The sequence below is a fragment of the Eublepharis macularius genome, chromosome 5, assembly GCF_028583425.1.
Source record: "Eublepharis macularius isolate TG4126 chromosome 5, MPM_Emac_v1.0, whole genome shotgun sequence".
Lineage (NCBI taxonomy): Eukaryota > Metazoa > Chordata > Lepidosauria > Squamata > Eublepharidae > Eublepharis > Eublepharis macularius.
This window is the reverse complement of record NC_072794.1, coordinates 175,244,813-175,266,802: the sequence shown is the minus strand read 5'-3', so window position 1 is coordinate 175,266,802 and position 21,990 is coordinate 175,244,813. Positions and strand designations below refer to the sequence as shown.

The 21,990-nt window shown below is 52.3% G+C and overlaps 2 protein-coding genes across 2 annotated transcripts in view; one reads left to right on the top strand and one right to left on the bottom strand.

Moving 5' to 3' along the window:
* Positions 1 to 22: 22 nt before the first annotated feature.
* AP4M1 (adaptor related protein complex 4 subunit mu 1) lies at positions 23 to 8,589 on the top strand. Its single transcript, XM_054980558.1, has 15 exons — positions 23 to 191; positions 297 to 385; positions 479 to 585; positions 687 to 783; positions 994 to 1,104; positions 2,843 to 2,923; positions 3,093 to 3,155; positions 3,287 to 3,353; positions 4,395 to 4,448; positions 4,533 to 4,639; positions 4,719 to 4,810; positions 4,909 to 4,953; positions 5,067 to 5,117; positions 5,304 to 5,421; positions 5,534 to 8,589. Exons 1-15 carry the CDS (start codon positions 134 to 136, stop codon positions 5,735 to 5,737), a joined length of 1,344 nt encoding a protein of 447 aa, XP_054836533.1. The 5' UTR covers positions 23 to 133; the 3' UTR covers positions 5,738 to 8,589.
* Positions 8,590 to 9,895: 1,306 nt separating this feature from the next.
* The window catches only part of STAG3 (stromal antigen 3), a 63,148-nt gene continuing 51,053 nt past the window's right edge, over positions 9,896 to 21,990 (bottom strand). Inside the window, exons 29-32 of the mRNA XM_054980499.1 lie at positions 14,235 to 14,410; positions 13,914 to 14,055; positions 13,282 to 13,374; positions 9,896 to 9,980 (exon numbers count right to left, since the gene is read on the bottom strand). Of these exons, the coding sequence (XP_054836474.1) occupies positions 9,896 to 9,980; positions 13,282 to 13,374; positions 13,914 to 14,055; positions 14,235 to 14,410 (496 nt within the window). The remainder of the gene's footprint in view (positions 9,981 to 13,281; positions 13,375 to 13,913; positions 14,056 to 14,234; positions 14,411 to 21,990) is intronic.

The following is a 21,990-nucleotide window of genomic DNA, read 5'->3' as shown; positions in this document are numbered from 1 at the left end:
CTTTTCCCGCCGCGGCGACTGAGCGGGGGGCGGAGCCGGCGGGAAAGTGGCGCCAAAGCGGGCCCCGCCCCGCGCCGGCCACGTGACGCCCCAGGCCCCGGCCGCGCCCGGCCGCGCCTGCGCAGAGTGCTCGATGCTGCCGCAGGTCTTCGTGCTGTCGGCGCAGGGCGACCGCCTCGTCTACCGCGACTGTATCCTCCCTCCCGGCGGGGGAGGGCGGGAGGGGCGGCGGGCGGCGGGAGGGCGGGGCGGGGCCTCCGCGGCGGCGGTTCTCCCTCCTTGACCGGCCGGCGCAGTCCGCGGCGATGGCGGCTCGGAGGACTTGGCGGCCGCCTTCTACCGCCGCATCACCGCGCTGCCGGGGGCGCGGGCGCCGGTCTTCCTGGTAGGGACGGGACCGAGGGCGGGCGGGCAGGAGGGGCCCCGTCCCGCCCGCCCGCGCTGACCGCCCTCCTTCCTCCTCCTCCTCGCCCCGCAGGCCCAGGGCGGGCGGCACTTCGCCCACGTGCGCCACGCCGGGCTGTACTTCGTGGCCACCCTCCTGCCCGGCGCCGCGCCCTTCCTGGCCGTCGAGTTCCTCTGCAGGTGAGCGCGGGGCGGCGGCGGGGAGGAGGCGGTTCTGCCCGGGGCGGGGCGGCGGGCGCAGCCGGCTGACCGCCCCTGCCCGGTTCCCTCCCCGCCGGCAGGCTGGTGGCGCTCCTGCGGGACTACTGCGGCGCCCTGAACGAGAAGACGCTCGGCCTCAACTTCGCCCTCGTCTACGAGCTGCTGGACGAGCTGCTGGTAGGCGGCGGGCGGGGGGGGGAGGAGTGGCCGGGGCGGGAGGGCGGGACCCCTCCTCGAAGCCCCCCCGTCGGCGCGGCTGAAGGGGCCGGTTGGTGGGGCCAGGTCGGGCCGGCCGCGCCAAGAGCGAGATCAGCCCGCGGACGCGCCCTGGGAGCGGCCCCGGTGGCCCGCTCGGCCGCTGAGTGCCCCTGGCTGCTCCTCCGGCAGGACTACGGCTACATCCAGACGACCAGCCCGGAGGTGCTGAAGAACTTCGTCCAGACGGACCCGGTGCTGGGCCAGCCCTTCAGCCTCCTGGACCTCAGCACCGTGGGCCTGGTGAGTCCGGAAGGAAAGGCAGGCTGCGGAGGTCGGAAATAGATAGGGAACGCAGGCCCCCCCCCCAGAAGGACCCTGGGAGGCGAGCCCTTTAACGTCCGGCCCTCTGTTGCGGTGGCGATTGCTCATGCATTGCCGCCTTCTCTGCGTTTTGGATCCAAAGAGCCCCACACCGCATATCTGTCTGATACGCCCCAACAGTGGCGTGGACAGGGCCTGTGCCAGTGGTTAAAGCAACTCCACCGACACGCAGCCACAGGGGCGTTGAGGCCCTGCTGTAACACCCTGCAGGTGGAGCAGCTGCTTTACACGCAGCAGAAGGCCCGGGGCTCAGTTCCTGTTTCCCGTTTAAACGGAGCAGGCAGCAGTCGATGTGCAGGCATCTGCCTGAAATTCTGGAAAGCAGACCGTCCTGGCAGGCAAGGGGCTGCTGGCCTGATTCAAGTCGGCAGAGCCAGTGTCGGTCTGCAGTAGAAGAGCAGGACTTCGGTCCAGGGGCACCTGAGGGACCAGCCAGATGGTTCCGAGCAGGCTTTCAAGAGCCAAAGCACCCATTTTCAGATGCCGTGCCACAGGGAACAGCACAGCGGGGAGGCACACTGCTGTGCTGTGTGTGAAAATGCAGGCAGCATGGGATCGGGGAGGCAGGCCAGCATCACTGGTTTGGTTGGCTGATATAGGGGGTGCTGCCGGTATGCTGTTATGTCAGTGAACGGGGGCTCTGTTGCAATGCTCTTGGATTCTAGGGGCTGGATCTCTCGGTTGTTAAGAGGGAACAGGGTATAGACCAAAGCCACAGCCATGCAGAATTGACAGTATCTGGGGTTTAGGACCGAGCACTAAGCGTCTTCACTGGACCCTTCCAAGGTGCTCAGCATCAGGTGGGAGGGCCCTCGTAGCTCCAGGACCACAAAGGACACAGCCCCATCCCTTCCTGCTCATTCCTGGTCGGGGGGTGAGGAGGCATTGCAGGTTCATCGGAGGGGTGGGGGTGTTTTTTGGTAATAAGCAACACTTGGAATTGTTTGGAAGCCGATTTCGTGTCCTGGTGAGCCATGGAACACGTACCAGTGAACCATCTTGAGCGCTGCCCTATGGCTCAATTGAAGCTTCTAGTCCTATTCAAAGGCAGTCCAGTGTAGAGGTCTTTGTGGTAGCCTAGCCTTAGAAGCAGCCATGACTTGGTCAATGAAACCAATCTCTGAAGGCCAGCCTGTAAAGAGGAATGAGACCTGGATTCTGGACACCCAGAGTCCTGCCTTGCCTGTAACACTTGTTTCCTGGCCAGTTACATTTGGCTAGACCCGTGCCACTGGGGGGCTTTGCCTAGGCACCAGCCCAGTTGCAGCCCAGTTTCAATGCTCGGAAATGTTTAGCGTAGATTTTAACTTTATATGAAACTCCTACTTAAAATGAAAGCAAACCAACAGTCTGAAAATGTTGTCATAGCTAACGTTCAAATCACTTCGTGATACAATTTGTCGCAGCGCCCATTTTGCTGATTGTGTTCTCCCGGCAGACAACTCCTACTGAAGGGCACTTGCGTCTTTTTAAATTCCTGTGCTTGTCACCGTTTCCTCACAAGGTTGAGCGTCTCCTCGTCCCTGGTGATTCCGGACATGCTGTAGCCCATTGCTGCTGTAGCTCTAGAGGGTGTCAGCTCGGGAAAGGGTTTTTAATCCCTGCCTTCTGGCCAACCCAGTTATGTTTCCAACATTCCCCTTTAATGTGGTTTCAGTTTGGAGCAGACACCCAACAAAGCAAAGTGGCCCCCAGCTGTGCAGCTGCCCGTCCTGTCCTGCCGTTGAGGGGAGAACAGGTAAGAGGCACACACACACACACACCCCTTCCATCTCACTTGGGATGGAAAGGCTTTTGGCTTAGCTGGCCCCCCGTTGAGCAGCCCCATGCGTTTGAAGGGGCACGTGAGCGAGTTAGCCCTGAAGGTCAGAGAACGTTCCAGCTCCTACCTCTTTTTTTCACTCCAGGGTGTGCGGCCTGAGGTCTTCCTCGATGTGGTTGAGCGTCTTACTGTGGTCATTGCAGTGAATGTGAGTTGGCGCTAAGGAGACTTGGGGAAGCCAGATCTCTCCTCCTGCCCTGTTCATTCCTGAATCTGCAGGATGCTGCCAGCTGGGGGGAGGGGTTGAGTCTTTCTGCTTCTTTCTTTTTCTCCCCCAAGGGCAGTCCTATGAAAACGGATGTGCAGGGTGAAATCCGGCTCAAGAGCTTCTTTCCTGGCTGCTCTGGTAAGCAAAAGCATGAATTGGCTGTGCTTTTCTCAGGGATCCGGCAGACCAGCTCAAGAAAAGAAACGGGCCATGACTTGTCTTGGGAGAACAAGTGCTGATTCTGGACCAAGTTTAAGCATCTCAGCTATGGCTCAGAGGGTTGGGATGCCTCTTTATGAGGAAGAATTAAAACATTTGGAGCTTTTTAGATCAGAAGGTGACTGGGGGGTGACATCACAGAGGCCTACAAAATGCGCATAGCAGAAAGATACTACAACCACGAACATGGCAGTAGATTAAAAACACAAGCAGAATTGCTGGTTGGCTTGTAGAACTCCCTGCCCCAAGGTGAGGTGATGGCTGCTGGCTTGGATGGGTTTAAAGGCAGGACACAGATTTATGGAGGCCTGTTGCTGAGTGTTAGCCAAACGGGGACTCTGACCGCCCTGTTGGTGCTCATCCGTGGCCCTGCCTGTGGGCTTCCCCGTGGCCTGTGACTGGCCACGTTGGAAAGTAGATGTTGGACTTGGCAGGCTGCTGGGCCGAGGCAGCGTGGCTGCTCTATAATCGTCCTGCTGGTCTTTTTTCACCTGCCAAGAGGATGGGAGGTTTTTGCCAGGACGTCTCTTCTGGGGCCCTCTTTGGCTGTGGACAGGGCTAGCGCGCGCTCTCTGCAGTGTTCCCCCCCCCCTGCCCCTTACCCAGTTGCTTAGAGAGGAGCCACAGCCCACTGGTCCCCCTCAGTGTTTTTTCCACAGCAGTTTGCTTCACACATCGTCTGAGTTGGAGCACCTGAGTTGGGGGAGAACAAGGTGGTCCCAGAATTGCTGGAAAGTTTGCTATTCCCCCCCCCCCCAACGGGCCTCCCTGGTGGACGTGGATGTTGCTTACGTTTGGGACTCATAACAGACCAGCAGCCTTTGCAGGGAACAGGAGCAAGGCCAGTGGGGAACGAGGGAATGGAGGTCTGCTGTTACAGGGAACGGGATGCCGAGAAAGAACGGCACTCCTTGCGGAGGGGGGGGGGGTCCCTGACAGAGGCCTGTGTCCCCCTTGCAGAGATGCGGATCGGACTCACCGAGGAATTCTGTGTGGGCAAGACCGAGCTGAGAGGTGAGTGGCTGGCTTCCTGCCCATGACCCCTTACCTTGAGGAACCTTTTTCCTCCTTGATGCCCCCTGCCCTCCCCCCCCCCAGGTTACGGCACAACAGTCCGCGTGGATGAGTGCTCTTTCCATAACTCCGTTAAGTTAGAGGAATTTGAGCGCAGCCGCATTCTCCGTGTGAACCCCAGCCAAGGGGAGGTAAGGACAAAGCACAGTAGTTTTTTACCCAGGGTGAGAGGGGGATTACTGCCCCTGACCTTTGCAACTCTTTACCCAGCTGACCCTGATGCAGTACCAGTTGGCAGATGACCTTCCTTCCGTCCTGCCCTTTCATCTGTTCCCCACCATCAACCACGATTCCAGTGGCAGGTGAGGTGCCAGGCTGCTGGGCATACCCAGAACACAAGGGGATGGACCAAGGGCTTTCCGCACTGTCTTATTCTGCGTATTTCCCCTCTTCCACACAGGTTGCATGTTTACCTTAAGCTGCGCTGTGACTTGCCACCCAAGAGGTAAAAAGTCCTCCGCTGGGGTTACAGTGGAAAGGGGAGGGGAAGCCACACCGGTTTGAAGATCCCACCCTCTCCTTCCCTAACTGCCGTGTGTGTCATTATCTATCTTGTAGCCATGCTGTGAATGTCTGCCTCCACTTGCCTGTCCCCAGAGCCACTCTGAGGTAAGGCGGGCTGTTTCTCAGCTGTCCTCTAAAGCTGATGCCCCGAAACTTCTTCCAGCAGCAGTGGGGGGCTGTCTTAATGCCACTCGGGTTGCAGAGCTGCACAGTTGGCTAGGAGAGGCCTAGCGCCACTCCTCCCGTGCCCTGTGGAGGCTCCTCTTGTTACCTCGTGTATTTTCTCCCCAGCCTTGCGCAAGAACTGAGCAGTCCTGAGCAGACAGCAGCTCTGCAGCCGAACAGCAAATCCATTGAGTGGGTTGTACCCAGAGCACAAGGCGGGTCCCAGCTCTCCGCCCTTTTTAAGGTACGGGAGGCAGCAACATCCGCCCCCCCCGCCCCCGCCCCCGGTGAACTTATCGGTAACTACGCCTCCTACCCAAAGGCCTTGTTTAACAACCTTTTCCTTCTCCCTTCAGCTTGAGGTGCCAGGGCTGAGCCGGGCCATGCTGCGGGAGCTGGGGCCCGCGAACCTCTCCTTTGAAGTGCCAGCCTACACCTGCTCCGGATTGCAGATCAGGTTCCTGCGTTTCGCGGGGCCACAGCCAAAGCTCCCTTACCGCTGGGTGCGGTACGTGACGCATAGCGAGTCCTACGTCGTCCGCCTCAGTGCAGCAGGATAGTTGTTCTTTCTAACGGCACAGCCACCTGAACACACGAGTTCAGGCCTTAAGAGCAATTTCCTTCTTGAGCCAAAGGGGCTGCTTCAACAAAAACATTTTATTGCAAAACAAGGAAACATTAATAGGAACTGACTAATAAAGAGTTGAGTAGTAAGAGTTCCCGAGGCCTCCTTTACAGGGTGGGAGAACAAGCTGAAGCCAAGAGTCAACGTTTTCTGAATCGTACCTAACACCAAGCAGTTCAGAAATGAAAGTAAACTGTCTCTTCCCAGTAACAGAGATCTGGGTACAGAGGTGACAAGCTGGCGGGCTAACCAGTGATGCCAGCCCAACCCTCGAGAGCCACAGACGCCCATCGGCTACCCAGGCAGGCAGTGTGGTGAAGATGCTCTTGAGAAACTGGCAGGGAGGGAGGGAAGGCGCGTGCTGCATCCTGCGAGAGCTGCCTTGGGATGCCTGCCGAGAGAGAGAGAGAAAGAGAAAGAGACTGAACGGAGGAGTGCAGGCAGCGCCGGGCCACCATTTCCACCAAGTGCTCACTACAGGAATCAAGGCGTAGCAGACCGCTCGTCGGCGCTCTATGCAGGGGCCCTGCAGGACAGGTCCTGCCATCAGCTGTGGACCAAGACTGCTAAACAGACCCTCTTCCGAAAAGGGCCGTGTGCCTCTCCAAGCACCAATACTGGCTGCAGTACCCAAAGGAAAGCCATCATGCTCATGGGCTGCTGCAGAAAGGGTAGATGCACAAGAACAGAATTGAGTACTAGATGGATATTCAACAAAGTGTAGCAAAGCCTAAGAACCAAGGACCCAAGTGGAGCTGGGTCAGACCAAAGCCACCTGCTGGGCCAATTAGTTGTCCCCAGAAATAACAACATTCGATTTATATACCGCCCTTCAGGACAACTTAACGCCCACTCAGAGCGGTTTACAAAGTATGTTGTTGTTATCCCCACAACAAAACACCCTGTGAGGTGGGCGGGGCTGAGAGAGCTCTGAGAGAGCCGTGACTAGCCCAAGGTCACCCAGCTGGCTTCAAGTGGAGGAGTGGGGAATCAAACCCGGCTCTCCAGATTAGAGTCCCGCGCTCTTAACCACTACACCAACCTGGCTCTCAATGGCGCAAGGGTGATTACTGATTCTTAGCCCGCCCCCGTTCTCTAGTAGCACAGGGTTGTGTACTGAAGCACAGACTTGGCCGGGAGGTGAGGCTGAGACTGTGTGGGCGAGACGTGCTCAGGCTCCTCCTGCTCCAACCATGTCCGGCTGCCTCCTCCAGTGGAGGTTCTCTTCTGCCTTCACAGGAAGAGCCCTGCCAGCTCAGATCAAGCTAGTGGGCCACCTGGTTCAGCCTTCTGCTTTACCAGTTGGTTAGTCAGTTCCCCTGCAGGCCAGACAAGAACGCAGAGGGCCGAGGCACCCCACTGAGCCTGCCTCTGAATACAGAGGGCCCCTTCAGCCCCCACGGCCAGGAGCCATGCCTGCCTCATAGTGAAGTTCCACTCTTTGTTTCTCACGGGGACCCAAGGTGGGTTATGCAGTGTTAAGTTCATGCAGTCAATAGCTGGGACATTCCAACAGAAATGGGGAAGGAAGCAGACAATTCAAATACAGGAATACAAAGATGAAACACTGCTGAAACAAAACATAATTTGATGTGACCCACTAAACAAAATGGAAACTACCCGATGGGATCATTTCTACATCCGTACAGGCCCTGTCCTTTGCCAAAGCATCTCCTCTGAACTATTTCCTTACACCGTAGCCCTATTCGGTTTATAAAAATCCCCTCCTGAATAATTCAGATTTTCATAGTTTAGGGAAAGCCGGGAGAGGCAGCTTTCCTGACCCCTCCAGGGAGGCCATTCCGTAAGGGTGGGGGCCACCACAGAGAACGTGCTTGTACAGGCAGCTGGTGGTTTGGCCCATTTGTAGGGTGGCACCTGCAGAAGGCCCTGTTCAGGTGAGCAGAGCGGGGAGGGGGGAGGCATTCTCACAGACACGAGGGACCAAGGCTTTATATGTGATAGTCAAAACCTTGAGCTGAGTCCAGTAACTGATGGGTAGTGAATGGAGCGACTGCAGAATGGGACTAATACCCATGCTCAGCCTAGCGCCTGGTAATAATTGAGCTGTGGCATTCTGCATCAACTGGAGTCCGAGTTAACTGCGAGGCGAGACCTAAGTAGAATGCATGACAGTTGCCTAGTCTTAATGTTAACATGGCGCAAAGCCAAGTGATCCGTTTGGCTGTGTCAAGCTAGGGGGCCGTCTTTCAGGCTAGTTTTGAGTTGGCTTTTTTGCAGCTGCATTTATTTCTCTAGCAGCAGTGCTGGATCAGTATAATCCCAAGACTCTTAACCAAGTCTGCAAGGGTCAGCTAAACCCCATCAAGAGTGGGAAGCACAACGTCCCTTCAAGACCTTTGCTTTCTTGAACAGCATCACTTCTGTTTTGTCTGCGTCAGTTTTCACTTTGAATTTGATTGCTTGCTTAGTACTGTTCTCTGCGCTACATCTTTTGCCCAGCAACTTCACCGAGTGCTTCCCAAGTTCTGGTAGTATTGGGGGGAGGGGGGAAGAGAGCTCCCTTTGCCCACTTTTTCTACCCCGTACCTAAGTTTATAAACCTGCACCTTGTCCTCTCTTTGACATCTTTCTTCAGAACTAAAAACTCCCAGACTCTTCAGCCTTCCCTAATTGAATGCTGTTCAACCCCTTCATGCTCTTGGTTTCTCTTCTGTGCTATTCCAGCTCTGTAAGGTCCCTTTTGAGACATGGAGACCAGAACTGAATACAGTATTTCAAATGAGGCTGCACCACAGATCTATATAAAGAGATTACAATATTGGCTGTGATATTTTCTTATTATGCGTGAATTTGACTTTTAAGCCATTGGGAAACCAAGCAGGGAAACTCAGGCTCAAATCCAAACGGGACACTTGTGGTGATCTTAGATTAACAAAATTTTATTCCCCTGCCTCCAACCCCTGCATGATTTTATAAGCCTTGATACTGTTTTCTCTCCCCTCCCCGCATCCATCACCTTCTCTTACCTGAAAAGCCTCAGCACCTTCCCTGCTGCTGCTGCTAAAGACAGAGCCAGTCTTTCCTGGCACTCTTTTCACAACCTCAACATCTGCTTTGGGGTCAGTTGTGTAAGGGTTAGGGTTTAGTTTTAATGTTTAATGATAAATACTACTAATCTCAGTATATTCTTTGGGACACAGACACACACACCCCGCCAACACACCTCATCCCCTCTGTTGTGGGGGCGTTCAGTACCTCTTACCCTGTTCCCTATCCATGAGGTGACCCATCTATTATCCCACAACTGCTTCAACAACTCGGGAGCTCTGGCAGTGGAGATGGGCAAAGACTTTCTGGAGGTCCCAATTATACACTGTTTATCAAATCACTATTACCTAAATTCTTGTTGAGATTCTCCAGGAACTTCAAAGGGGTTGGGAATCAGGGCGCCTCTTTATAAAAGCCATGCTGATTTTTCCTCAGAAAGGCTTCTTGTCTACACCAGTAAGAATCTGCTCATTAAAGCTTTCCACCCATTTGCCTGGAAGGGATTTTAGGGCGCGTGAAGCTGGCCTTGGTTAGTCATTGATGGGAGGCCTCCAAATAAGACCCCTCTTGCTAGTTTCTTGCCTTGAAAACCGTGAGGGGTTGCCGCAAGTCAGCACTTCCCACCACCACAGTTCTTAGGTGACAGCTTGGGAGAGCAACAGTGACGTCCCCTGCAAGCTTGGGGGCTGGAGGCCATGGCGTGGTGACCAGGTGTCTTGCCTGAGCGCTTGGAGGTTCCCAGAGTCGAATCTCTCCTAGGCAGCCCCAGGCAAGCCACCCACTCAGCCTCCGTCCAAGATACAGAGTGCCGGTCTCCCTCATAAAGAAGGTCCTGCGTATGTGAAGCACTTTTGATGCCAGAAGTGCTACATGAATGTTAAGTATTACTCAAGCTGGTCTTAGCAAGTGAACTCCATGAAGCTCATTGGGGGAAGGGGGGTTAGCGGCTGCCAGAAAAGAGGGCCTAGCCACAGTCTGTGGGTTCTCCTCTCCAATTCCCTCAATTTTGTTCTTAAAAAGCCCCAAAGAGGTATCTTTGACTTCATCCTTACCATACTCGGATCCGAAAAGCTCCACCTCCTCATTCTAGGATCTCCACCTCCTCCTCCTCCTCCTCACTTGTCTCTTGCTCAATCATATCCTCTTCATCTTCCATCAGAAGCAGCCTGGAGGGCATGAGCAGAACAAACAGGTTTCAGCGCACAAGCCAAGAGGCAGGCTCACAGCTGGCTGCCTGGGAGAGAAGAGACAGCCAGTCCCAACACTCCTCTGGGGGTTGAACTTGGTGTCACCACCCACAAGACTCCAGGGGGAGGGGGGCGCTCTTCTGCACTTCTATTATGGGCCCATCCTCGGTTGCGCCACAATCAATCGGCAGTCAAGCCCGGCCAGTTCTGCCCTGCCTCCGTTCCCAGGCACTATCCAGATACAGTAAGCTCCAATGCGGGCTCTGGTAACAGATCCAGTCAAGGTGCTCCAAGAACACCCCTCTGCATTCCCTTGCTTCTAGCAGAGGCTGTTGGGCAGCTGAGTTCTAATCAGCTTTCTGTCCTGTACGTCCAACTGGCTATCGGTCACTGTCTGGCCAAGCAAGTGGCTAGCCTGCTTCAGTGGGAGAACCGTTTTAGAGGCAGCATCTACCGGGTGAGCTGGGTTGGTCTGTAGTAGAACAGCAGAATCTCAGTCCAGCAATACCTTGAAGACCAGCAAGATTTTCAGGGTCTGCGCTTTCGCGAGTCAATGCTCCCTTCTCGTATCAGGCAAAGGAAGATGCGTCTCTTGAAGTCTTACGCCCTGAAAACCGTGTTGGTCTTCAAGGAGCTGCTGGACTCGGATCTTGCTGGCCTGGGCAGAATGTCATCAGCAAATCACTCTGGGTTGTGCTTTTCAGATGGGCAATAGGTTCAGCATGAAAGGAAATACTGCTTTATTTAACGAGTAATTAAATTGTGGGATTCACTGTCAGTGGTTGTAGCAATGGCCAGGTGTGTAGCTGGCTTCAAAAGAGTCCTGGGTGGATCCATCATCCATTACCAGACACGGTGAAGGCTGTCCAGGGCAGCTGGCTGGCCACGGAATGGAACAGGCTGCTGGGTTAGAGGAACTCCTGGTCCAACCCAGGAGGGCTCTTTATGTCCCCATGCCCCATCATTGTCCCTCTAGTGGGGCTGGGATGGGAATCGGCATTCATCATGGAAGTCTAGCAGAGACCTTTTGGAGCCAGGAGGCCAGTTCCTTGTGAGAAAACCCGGAGGCCAATTCAGAGGTGATGCCTCTCAGCCTCTCTCTATTTCCCTGCATCGCGGCATCTGGTGCCTGGCTTCTGCTTTGGATTCAGGGGCCAAAACTCATGAATGTCACTCAGAGAAGCCAGATCTAGAGTCAACCTACTAGACACATAAAGGGGGACATTCCTAGACTCCGTTACTGGGCTCAGTTCAAGGTGACTGGCAATCCAATCACTACCTTTTCCCAGAAAAGCTTTCTACCTCTATTTAATTTCTGTCATTTATAGTTTCTCACTGAGACTCAAGATGGATTACACAGTATAGGTCAATACAATCAACAGCTGGGACATTCAAAAAACAATAGGACTGCAGAAATCTGAAAACGAGCCGAAATCTTAGACAAAACGATGCTGAAACAGAAGAAGCGATCTGGTATGACATAATAAACGACAGTAACAGCTCACAGCAGTATACAGTCCCTATCCCTTTATCAAAAACATCTTTTTGAACTATTTTCTTTCAACACAGCTCCATTAGTTATGGAAGAAAGGCCTGAAAAATTCCAAGTTCCGCACAGTTTTTCAAAAAGTCGGGGGGGGGGGGGGATCCGCGATCTCTTTGGGAAGGCTGTGCCATAAGACGGAGACCTCTAGAGGATGCACGCGTGCAGGCCTTTTGTCTGTTGGCAGGATGGCTCCGGCAGAAGGGCTTTGTATGAACTGAACTTGGTAACTGAGAGGTAACCAGTGGAGTAACTGCAAAATGGGACTCATGTGCATGCTCAGCCTAGCTCTTGATGACAATTGGCCACAACATTTTTGTCTAGAGATCTTTTTTTAAGTGACAGGTGGATTACTACCACTTTGAGTGATCGGGGGACGGTGCCTTGAGTTCATGACCCATTTATGACAGCTTAGTATTTACTTCATTTATACCCCGTTACTTCTCCCCAATGGGAACCCAAACTGCTTACATTCAGCTCCATTTTATCCTCACAACCCCCCTTTGAGGTATATCAGGCTGAGTGTGTGTAGCTGGCCAAAGGTCACCCTGCGAGCTGGTGAGTGGGAGCGCTGGCCTGGGATTCGAGGTCTCTTTGGTTCTGAATTGGGGGGGGGGGCACTCCAACTGAGCAAGTACGTTGCTTGGGGCTAGTGCTGGACAAGCAGGTGGCAGCAGTGTCCATGACTGCCTTTTACCAGCTCTGACCGGTTAACCAGCTGTGGCCTTGCCTTGGCAGAAAAGATCTGGCCACTGTGGTGCATGTCCTGATTACATCTGTGTTAGATTACTGCAATGTACTCCACATGGGGCTGCCCTTGAAAAGTGTTTGGAAACTTCACTTGGTACAGAATGCTCCATCCAGGATGTTGACTGAGGTGGGTTCTAGCAACGTATCATTGGACCGTGTATATACACGCTGGCTCTCAATTTGTTTCTCGGCCTAATTTAAGGTGCTGGTGCTGACAATTAAGGCCTTACATGGTTTGGGGCCAGCATCGCTTAAGGACTAGCTATTCCCACAGGAACCTACCTGACCGCTACGATCACCTGCTGAGGCTCTACTTCCAGTTCCCCCCTTTTCTCAGGCTAGAGGGGTGACAACCAGAGACAGGGCCTTCTTGGTCATGGCACCAGAATTGCGGCACACCCTCTCTGGGGACATTTATCGGTTCCTTTCCATCACTCTCTTCTGCCAGCAGGTGAAGTTCTTGTTTAATCCAAATGGCAAGATCAGCACCTTGAAGACCAACAAGATTTTCAGGGTAGAAGCCCTCGTCGTCAGAGCTCCGACTCTCGAAAGCGTGCCGCCTGGAAATCCTGTTGGGTCTTTAAGGTGCTGCTGGACTCGAATCTTGCTGTCCCCCCCTGCAGACCAACACAGCCACTCACCCGAAACTTGTTCCATCTGTTGCTCCTCCCTGATCCCTCCTTCCCGCCCACTGTTTTAAGTGCTGGGCCTGTGTCTTTATGTATTATTTTACTCTTGGTTTCAAATTGGATCTGTGTTTTATAATCGGCATGGCGGTCTGGAGGGGGAGGCGGCTGTGAAATTCCTGCACTGTGCAGGGGGTTGAACTAGATGACTCTGGAGGTCCCTTCCAACTCTATGATTCTGTGTTTCTATAATGCTGTTTTTAATTGTTAACCACCTTGGTGGCCCTAATTGGGCAGAAGTGGAATAGGAATTCTGTAAATAAATAAATAAATAAAAACTGCCAAACCCAGACATCCTTACCGATCCGGCCTCCTGCCCTGTCTATGGCCATCTTCCTGCTGCTTCTGGCTCTGAAACCCTTCCTGGAAATACTCAGAGCCCAACTGTGGTTGTCTGTGAAGAATGCAAGGGAAGCAGATGGGTGACAATTAGGAGGGAGTCCAGGAGCACCTTGAAGACTAGCCAACTTTACTGTAGCATAAGCTTTCGAAAGCCACAGCTCTCTTTGTCAGATGCATCGTCAGGCGAAGAGACCTGTGGTTCTCTAAAGCTTATGCTACAATAAAGTGGGTTAGTCTTAAAGGTGCTCCTGGACTCTTTACTATTTTGCTACTGCAGACTAACACGGCTACCTCCTCTGGATCTACGACAATTAGGAGGGGGCCAGTACACTGCTGGAGCCCAATCTGCTGCTGGCTGCCACTGGGGCCAGAAGAACTGCCATGTGTGTCATGCCCACTGTCACCTCTGAGCCCAAAGAGAGGCACCAGCAGAACCAGATCTGGGGCTCTGTCCGGAGGAGGCAACTGGCACAGCCTGTCCTCGTCCTCACCTCCCAGACCCACCTCATTGCTCGCAGTGCTGCAAACTATTTTGAACCAGCTGGGATAAGCTAGCGAGCGCCTCGCTTAAGGCCGCATGCCACACCTCACCTCTGGAGAAACTCTGATTGGGAGCCAGACTCTTGGGATCCCCACCGAAGCTGCGGCTTTCCCTTCAGAGCGGTGGAGGTCAGCAAGGGAGTCTGCAGACGGCTGTCCAAGTGGAGGCCCGAACTGCCCGGTTCAGATGATTCTAGCAAGACAGAGTGAACAAGGTTTCCATCCTTGCTGTGCCATCAAGCCTCAACCTGTGCAGCATGATTTTCTCCCACCCTGTCCAGCAAGATGGGGTCGCTCCCAGGCAGGACTCCGGTCTGCCCTCCTAGCTACGAGCAGCGCCCCTCCTTCCCCAGTTCCTCTACCCCTCCTTACCCTCCAGGCGTCTCCTCTTGGTTGCTGATCCTTCTCTCTTCTTGGTGGCTGAACTGGGCGGGGAGGACACACCCTCCTGCGGGATCAGGGAGTGCTGATACACCGTGAAGGATGCCCAGCAGAGCTCCCCTCTGTGGCTGGCATGTGCTTGGCTGATCTTCTTTAAATAGGACAGGCTGCTTAAGGGAGGAGGTACACAGGTTATCCCTTGGGGCTGGGGCACCTAACAGCAGACGGATACATTTCATTTATACCCTCCACCCTTCTGGTATGGCTCTGGATGGTGCAGAAAATCTTATGTAGGAACAAGATTAAAAAGACAAAGTAAAACACTACCAGAGCAACCTGGCACAGGGGAGGGGTGGGGAGTGCTCAGGCAGCCAACAAGGCATTATTCTGCCGGTGTATCTTGGGCTTATGATGCTGGTGTAGTGCTCCAGAAAGGTGCCATATTGGCCACCCAAGGGTGGCCTCTGCTTCTACCAACTGCCAAAGATACGCTGGCACGCTCTCCGTCCAGGAAGAGGCATTCCTAAGGACATGGCAGGAGTTAGTCAGCGAATGTTCTTGGCTTTGTGACTAACATCCACAGCTCATTTCAGAACCAGGGCAGGTACCCCGTCCCCAGAAGGGCAACCATGCATGGACACGAGAGCAGGCCCAGGCCCTAGCAGCCTCAGCCTGGAGTTTACACACGCCTCACCCCCCCTCCTCCTCCACATACCCTGGGCGCGGCCTCCACAAGGCAGGCTCTCGTGGCCGAGGCCAGCAGTATGTGCGTTGGGAGCAGCATGCTCCACGCCACGGAACGGGGCTTTCTCCTGGAAATTCGTATTACAAGTGTTGCCGGGGGGTGGGGGTGGGGAGGTGAACAGGTATTATTAGTAAACATGTTGCAGCATATTAAGTTCGGGCCAAATTATTTACATTTTTTAAAAAAGTCCTTGAATAAGGATTTCTAAAAATTGCGCACAAAAATTTCCCAATATTTTCATTGGAAAAATTAAGAAAATTCTCATACTTTTTCATTCTGTACATTCTGAATGAGCAAACTAGTTTGTAAGAGATAACTTTCCAGTCAAATTATTATTTATTTATTTATAGTCCACCATTCTCACTGGGACTCAAAGCAGATTACAAGTCAATGCGATCAACAGCTAGGACGCTGAATGACCAGGGTATGTGTTGCATTAATTTTAGAACAAGCATGGATTTGAAAACAAGCATAAATCCAAATACAGAGTTGAAATGTTGCTGAAACAGAGCATAACAAACATAATAAATGTTGCTGAAACAAAACAGTAAGAAAACAGGGTTGCACTAACTGTAACTGCTGTTCATTACATGCTCTTCTGTGCAGCCCCGCATGGGATCTGTGCATGCTTTAAAGCTCCTAGAGGTGCAAGATGCTCACCTAGCCTTTTTGCATACTCTTCCCCCAGCCGTGGCTATAAAAGGCGAGGTGAGTGGCTCCATCTCTCCGTTCACCAAGCCACCAGTGCAGAAGGAAAGAAAAAAGAGCTCACAGAGGGGAAGGAAGGAGGCCGATGTGCCTTCACAGACCACTTGGGGAACCAGTTACAGCTAAGTGCAACCCTGTGAGAAGAATACGCTGTCTCTGTTCGTGTCTATGTTCACTCCCAGGTGCTCTATCGACTGTACAGGAAGGAGGGAGCTTTTTTCCCTTGTTTATTATGAATCCGTGGTCCTGAAGAGGTAGTCAGCTGCACTGCCCTGATAGCCACTTCTCTTGATGGGGCCTATGAGGATGTCATCCAGATATGGGAAAAGTGATATTCCCTGAAGCCTCAGGTGTGCCAGCAGCATCACTTGAACCTTTGTGAAGACTCAGGAAGAGTACTTCAGCCCGAACCGAAGGGCCTGGTACTGGTAATGCCTCCCGTCGTGGGCAGACCTCACGAACCTTCTGTGGGACTTCTGTATTGGAACGTGCAAGTAGGCCTCAGAGAGATCTATTGATGCCATGAAGTCCCTCGTCTGAATTGCTGACACTGTAGACTTGAGGGTCTCCATCCTGAACTTGCGTGTCCTTATGGATCTGTTTAGCCACTTGAGATCCAGTATGGCTCTCATGTCCCTGTTCTTTTTGGGGACTGTGAAAAACACCAAGCGCACCCCACGGGCTCTGTGTTCCTGCGCTACTGGTTCTACGTCTTCTATTTCAAGGAGATGCAAGACTGCTCTCAAAATGCGTGTTTTCTTCCCGATTTCTTCTTTGGCACTTGAAGGAAGTGACTGGGGGGGGGGGCCTCTGAACAAGCTCCAATGGGTAGCCTTCGCTTATACTATATCTAGTACCCACCTGTCAGTCACCGACTGTTTCCAAACACCTGAGAACCATTGCAAGCACCCCCCGATTCTCTGTGCCATAGCCTCTTATGGACAGTCATGCCGAAGGGGACTTTTTGGGTCCCTTCTGGTATTGTCCTGCCTTCCCATACGAGGAGGACCTACTAGAATCTCTAGGTTTAGGTTGCCAGCGTCCCTTAGGTGGTCTTGCACCACTTGCCCTCCATGGCTTTTTGGAGTCCCGAAAGGGCTGAACACTCCTCTTTGGTTTGCCCTCCTTTTTCCTTGAAGGGAGGACCTTTTTCTTTCCTTTGTCCTCTACTAGAAACCCGTCTAAGGCCTCGCCAAAAAGGTTCACACCTCTAAAGGGGATCCCCGCCACCTTGGCCTGCACCACCAGGTCAACATTCCAGTTCCTTAGTCACGTGTTACATCTGGCTGCCACACTGAACGCCATCACTCTAGAGGCCAGCTGTAGGGTATCCAGGGACGCGTCCACAGCAAAGGCCGTAGCTAAGGCAATCTTCTTCACCTCATCCTTAATGGCCTTGGGCACTTTGCTTCCTGCCGCAACGAGATCTGAAGCCCATGAGAACGCCGCCCTTGCGAACAGCGATCCTGCTAGAGATGCCTTGAGTGATATGGAGGCCGCCTCAAAGTTCCTGTGTAGGGCTTGTTCTATCCTCCTGTCACAAGGATCTTTGGGCATGCCCTCTGCGTCCATTGGCAGTACTGAGGAGGATGCCAAATGCGTCACTGGATCATCTACCAGTGGCAAATTGAACTTCTTGGTGGTCTCTGGAGTCAAAGTGTAGAACTTCTTGAAGACTGCATATGGAGCTTTTGGTTTAGCTGGTCTTTCCCATTCCTTCTTAATCAAATCGTAAAATGCTGCCGGCATGGGAATGCCTGTGGTCATTGATCCTGGTTTTGGGATCACTCTGCTCCCTCTGGGAACTCTTGATCTGGCTCCCCCTTTTCCTTAGACTTTTGCGACATTTCCAATACTCTCAACACCTTAGGAAGCAGTCTATTATAAAGCTCCTGAGGAAAAAGCCTAGTATGCATAGTTGGACGTGTTGTCCAGTGTTTTAGTGTCCTGGAATAGGATACTGTGTCCTGTTTGAGTTAGGCTATGTTCAGCCACTGCTGATTTTTCAGGCTGTCCAAGTCTGCAGTGTCTTTCATGTTCTTTTATTCTTGTCTGGATGCTGCGCTGTGTGGTCCCGATGTAAACTTCTCCACAGCTGCAGGGTATGCGGTATACTCCTGCAGAGGTGAGGGGGTCTCTACTGTCTTTTGCTAATCAGCATCTGTTCCATTGTATTTTTCTGGTGGGTCTGAATACTGCTTGAAGGTTGTGCTTTTTCATAAGCTTTCCCATCTGATCAGTGATTTCTTTGATATATGGCAAAAACACTTCCTGTGGGAGACTGTTTTTCCTTGGTTGTTTGATTTATCCTTGGTTTAATTGCTCTTCTGATTTCATTTCTGGAGTAGCCATTTGCTTGGAGTGTGTGGTTTAGATGATTAGTTTCCTCGTTGAGAAAGTGCGGTTCACATATCCATCTTGCACGGTCTACTAATGTTTTTATTATGCCTCTTTTCTGTCGAGGGTGGTGATTGGAGTTTTTGTGTAAGTACTGATCTGTGTGAGTTGGGTTTCCTGTAGAAGCAGTATTCAGACCCACCAGAAAAATACAACAGATGCTACGATCAGCAGATGCTTTTTTGTTGTAGATGTCTTTGTAAGGAAGTTTCCCTCCCTTTGTGTTTGACTGAGGTAGAACCAACAAAGACGCAGCTGGAACCAACTGGTCTTTTTGAGCTGCGTCAAGTGCTGAACATCCTGGTGGAACTGAGGAGGCCTGTTCTGGGCGCTGCAGTTCTTTATCTGCAGCAATGTGATTGGAGTTGGTAGAGTCCTTCAGGACTGACTCCCAAAGAGCCGCTTTGAGTCATGGCACCCTTTCATGGTGAGCTTCGGGCATGAATTGTATGCAGACTGCACTCTGCAAGATGTCATGGCCTTCGCCCACACAGAAGAGGCATTATCATGCCACTTCTGTCCCACAACTGGAACAATTCGTGACGAGGGCCTTTGACATCATGGAAGCAAAGGCCCTAACTCACATAAAGCATGAAGGTTCCAAGGTGTGGAGAGGGGAGACATCCTTCTTCATCAACTGCAAAAGAACTGTGAGAGGGGGCCACTTACTCCACCTTTTATAGCTGTGCCTGGGGGAAAAGTACACAAAAAGGCTAGGCAAGTGCCTCGTGCCTCTAGGAGCTTTAGAACTGCGCAGAAGACACAGCAATGAACTGCATCACCACTACTCTTTCAAACACCTCACCCAAGAAGGACACTGTGCTGTATCAGATCAGAAGGCTTATTGATCGAGTCCAGCATCTGGATTCACACAGTGGCCAGTTGGATACCCCTGGCAGATTTATACTAACCACAAAAGAGAGTTACAATAATAAGCTCGACCAACAACGGAGAATCCCACCATAACTTGTTAATTAGTACAATTAAAGAAAAAGTGAAATGCACCATTAAATGAACACAGATAATATTTTTATGTACAAAGATTCTAGAAATAATTTCATCAATGTACATCACAACCAACGTAGACAATAATTTACAAATTAGTACTACGAGTTTCAAGTCTATTTCAAACACTCATTCATCAGTTAAACGGACCTCCAGTAAGTCCAACAGAGTGACAAGGAGCAATAAATTAGTATACAAACAAATTAGTATACAAAAAGAATCTAAGAATAAATACACCAATGCACATCATACAATAATACTGAGTTATAAAAAACTCAGGCAAGTCCAATACATTTTTTAGTGTTTCTAACGTCTGTATTCTTTTTCTTTCTTCTCATTTTCAGGGGAGAAGATGAGCTCAAGGCCCCACTTGACAAGAAGCCAGTTTGCCACCTCATTTCCAGGAGTCTTTATCAAGAACATGCCATGTTAATGGCTCATTCTCCAGAAAGAGTATCGTTAATCCACCTACAAACGTAATTCTTAAGTGTAATCTTTCCAAAAGGACCTCCTTGGTCGTATGCTGATAAAATGCATCTTCTTCTTGCCTCAGTGGCAGAGCATCAGTTTGTCATGCAGAATCATACAATCATAGAGTAGGAAGGGATCTCCAGGGTCATCTAGTCTAGTCCAACCCACCATGCAGGAAATTCACAACTACCTCCTCCCACACCCCCGGTGTTGAATAGTGTGTATTCAGCGTGACTGCACCAGCTTTAGGAGGATCCACAAAGAGTCCACACCTTGTTTGTTTAGTAAAGGTGTATGATACAATTTATTTATAGGTGGATAAAGAGCAATATATACAGGTTACAGTCCAGAGAGACAAAGTGCTTCGCCTACACCTGGACTCGAAAGAAGCCCCAACCATACTGTACATAGTAGCTATTTATACATGTAGACACCCAATTAGATGCATGCATGAGTTTAGCTGAGTCATTCGCTTCATGGTCTCCTGACTCTTGACTTAACCATCTGACTCTTTGTCACCTGATGTGTCTACCTGTCATACTGATCGTTCTGATCTAAAGCCTCTGCACAATGGCTTTTGACACTTAGATATCAACAGCAGGAAATTCACAACTACCTCCTCCCACACCCCCAGTAACCCCTGCTTAATGCCCAGCAGATGGCAAAAAAACTCTAGGATCCCTGGCCAAACTGGCTTGGAGAAAACTGCTTCCTGACCCCAAAGTGGCAGCCGCCTGCCTCGGCACCCAGCAAGCCAGGTGCCCCAGCGGCGCAGCAGGCAGCCCACCTCCCCACTCATCTCTCCGCCTTCACCGGCACTGTCACCCGCCTCAGCGCCCACTGAGCTGGATGCTCAGGTGGCAAGGCGAGCAGGGAGGCAGCCCACCTCCCCGCCCCTTCGCCGCTGCCGCCCGTCTCAGCACCCAGTGAGCCAGACACTTGGGCAGCGCAGCAGGTGGGGAGGCGAGCAGAGAGGTGGCCCACCTCCCCGCCCCTTCGCCGCTGCCGCCCACCTCAGCACCCAGCGAGCTGGGCCGTCAGGTGGCGCAGCAGGCGGGGAGTCGAGTGGGGAGGTGGGCTGCCTCCTCACTGCTGCCACCCGCCTCAGTGTCCAGCAAGCCGGGCGCTTGTGTGGCACAGCAGTCGGGGAGGTGAGTGGGGAGGCGACCCACCTCCCTGCCCCTGCCACCCGCCTCAACGCTCGCTGAGCCAGGCGCTCAGGCGGCGCAGCAGGCGGGGAGGCGGCCCACCTCCCTGCTCGCCTTCCCACCCCTTACTTCTTTGCTGCAACTGCCTGCGCCACTGCCATCAGCTTGGCGCCCAGTGGCGGCGCAGGCAACTTTGGCAAAACAGTAAAGGACAGGGAGCATCCCGAACCACAGGAGTGCTCTCAGGTGAGGGGGCACTCCTGAACAATGGTTGCCACCACCTGCCCCAGGCGTCCATGGACCATGCTATGCTGCTGCTCCTGAGGAAGCCTGTACCACTGAGAGACCGCTCTGTCAGGAAGTTCTTCCTAATGCACCCAAGAGTGTTGAAAGAACTTTCCAGAGAACTTGCAGAACCCCTGCCCATCATCTTCAAGGCCTCCTGGAGGACTAGGGATGTGCCACAAGATTGGAGAAGAGCGAATGTTATCCCAATCTTTAAGAAAGGGAGGAAGGATGACCCGGGAAACTACAGGCCGGTCAGTCTGACTTCTGTTGCTGGGAAGATATTAGAACAGATTTTAAAGGGATCAATCTGTAAGCATCTGAAGGACCACTCAGTGATCCGGGGAAGTCAGCATGGTTTTGTTCCTAACAGATCTTGCCAGACCAACCTGGTTTCCTTCTTTGATTGAGTGACCAGCTTACTGGATCGGGGGAACTCTGTTGATGTGATTTATCTGGATTTCAGTAAAGCTTTTGATAAGGTCCCCCATGACATTCTGATGGGCAAACTGGAAGACTGTGGAGTGGACTATAGGACAGTTCGGTGGATAGGGAACTGGTTGGAAGACCGCACTCAAAGAGTGGTGGTCAACGGCGTTTCATCAGATTGGAGGGAGGTGTCCAGTGGGGTGCTGCAGGGCTCAGTTTTGGGCCCGGTACTTTTCAATATTTTTATCAATGATCTGGATGAAGGAGTGGTTGGGCTGCTCATTAAATTTGCTGATGTTACCAAATTGGGAGGGGTAGCAAACACCCAAGAAGATAGAATTAAAATTCAACAAGACCTGAATACTCTGGAGAAGTGGGCAGCTGTGAATAGGATGCAATTCAACAAAGACAAGTGCACAGTATTACATCTGGGCCACAAAAATGAGAAGCACAAATACTGGATGGGGGATACACTTCTGGGCAGTAGTATATGCGAAAGGGATCTTGGGGTAAGAGTGGACTGTAAACTGAATATGAGCAGTCAGTGTGATGCGGTGGC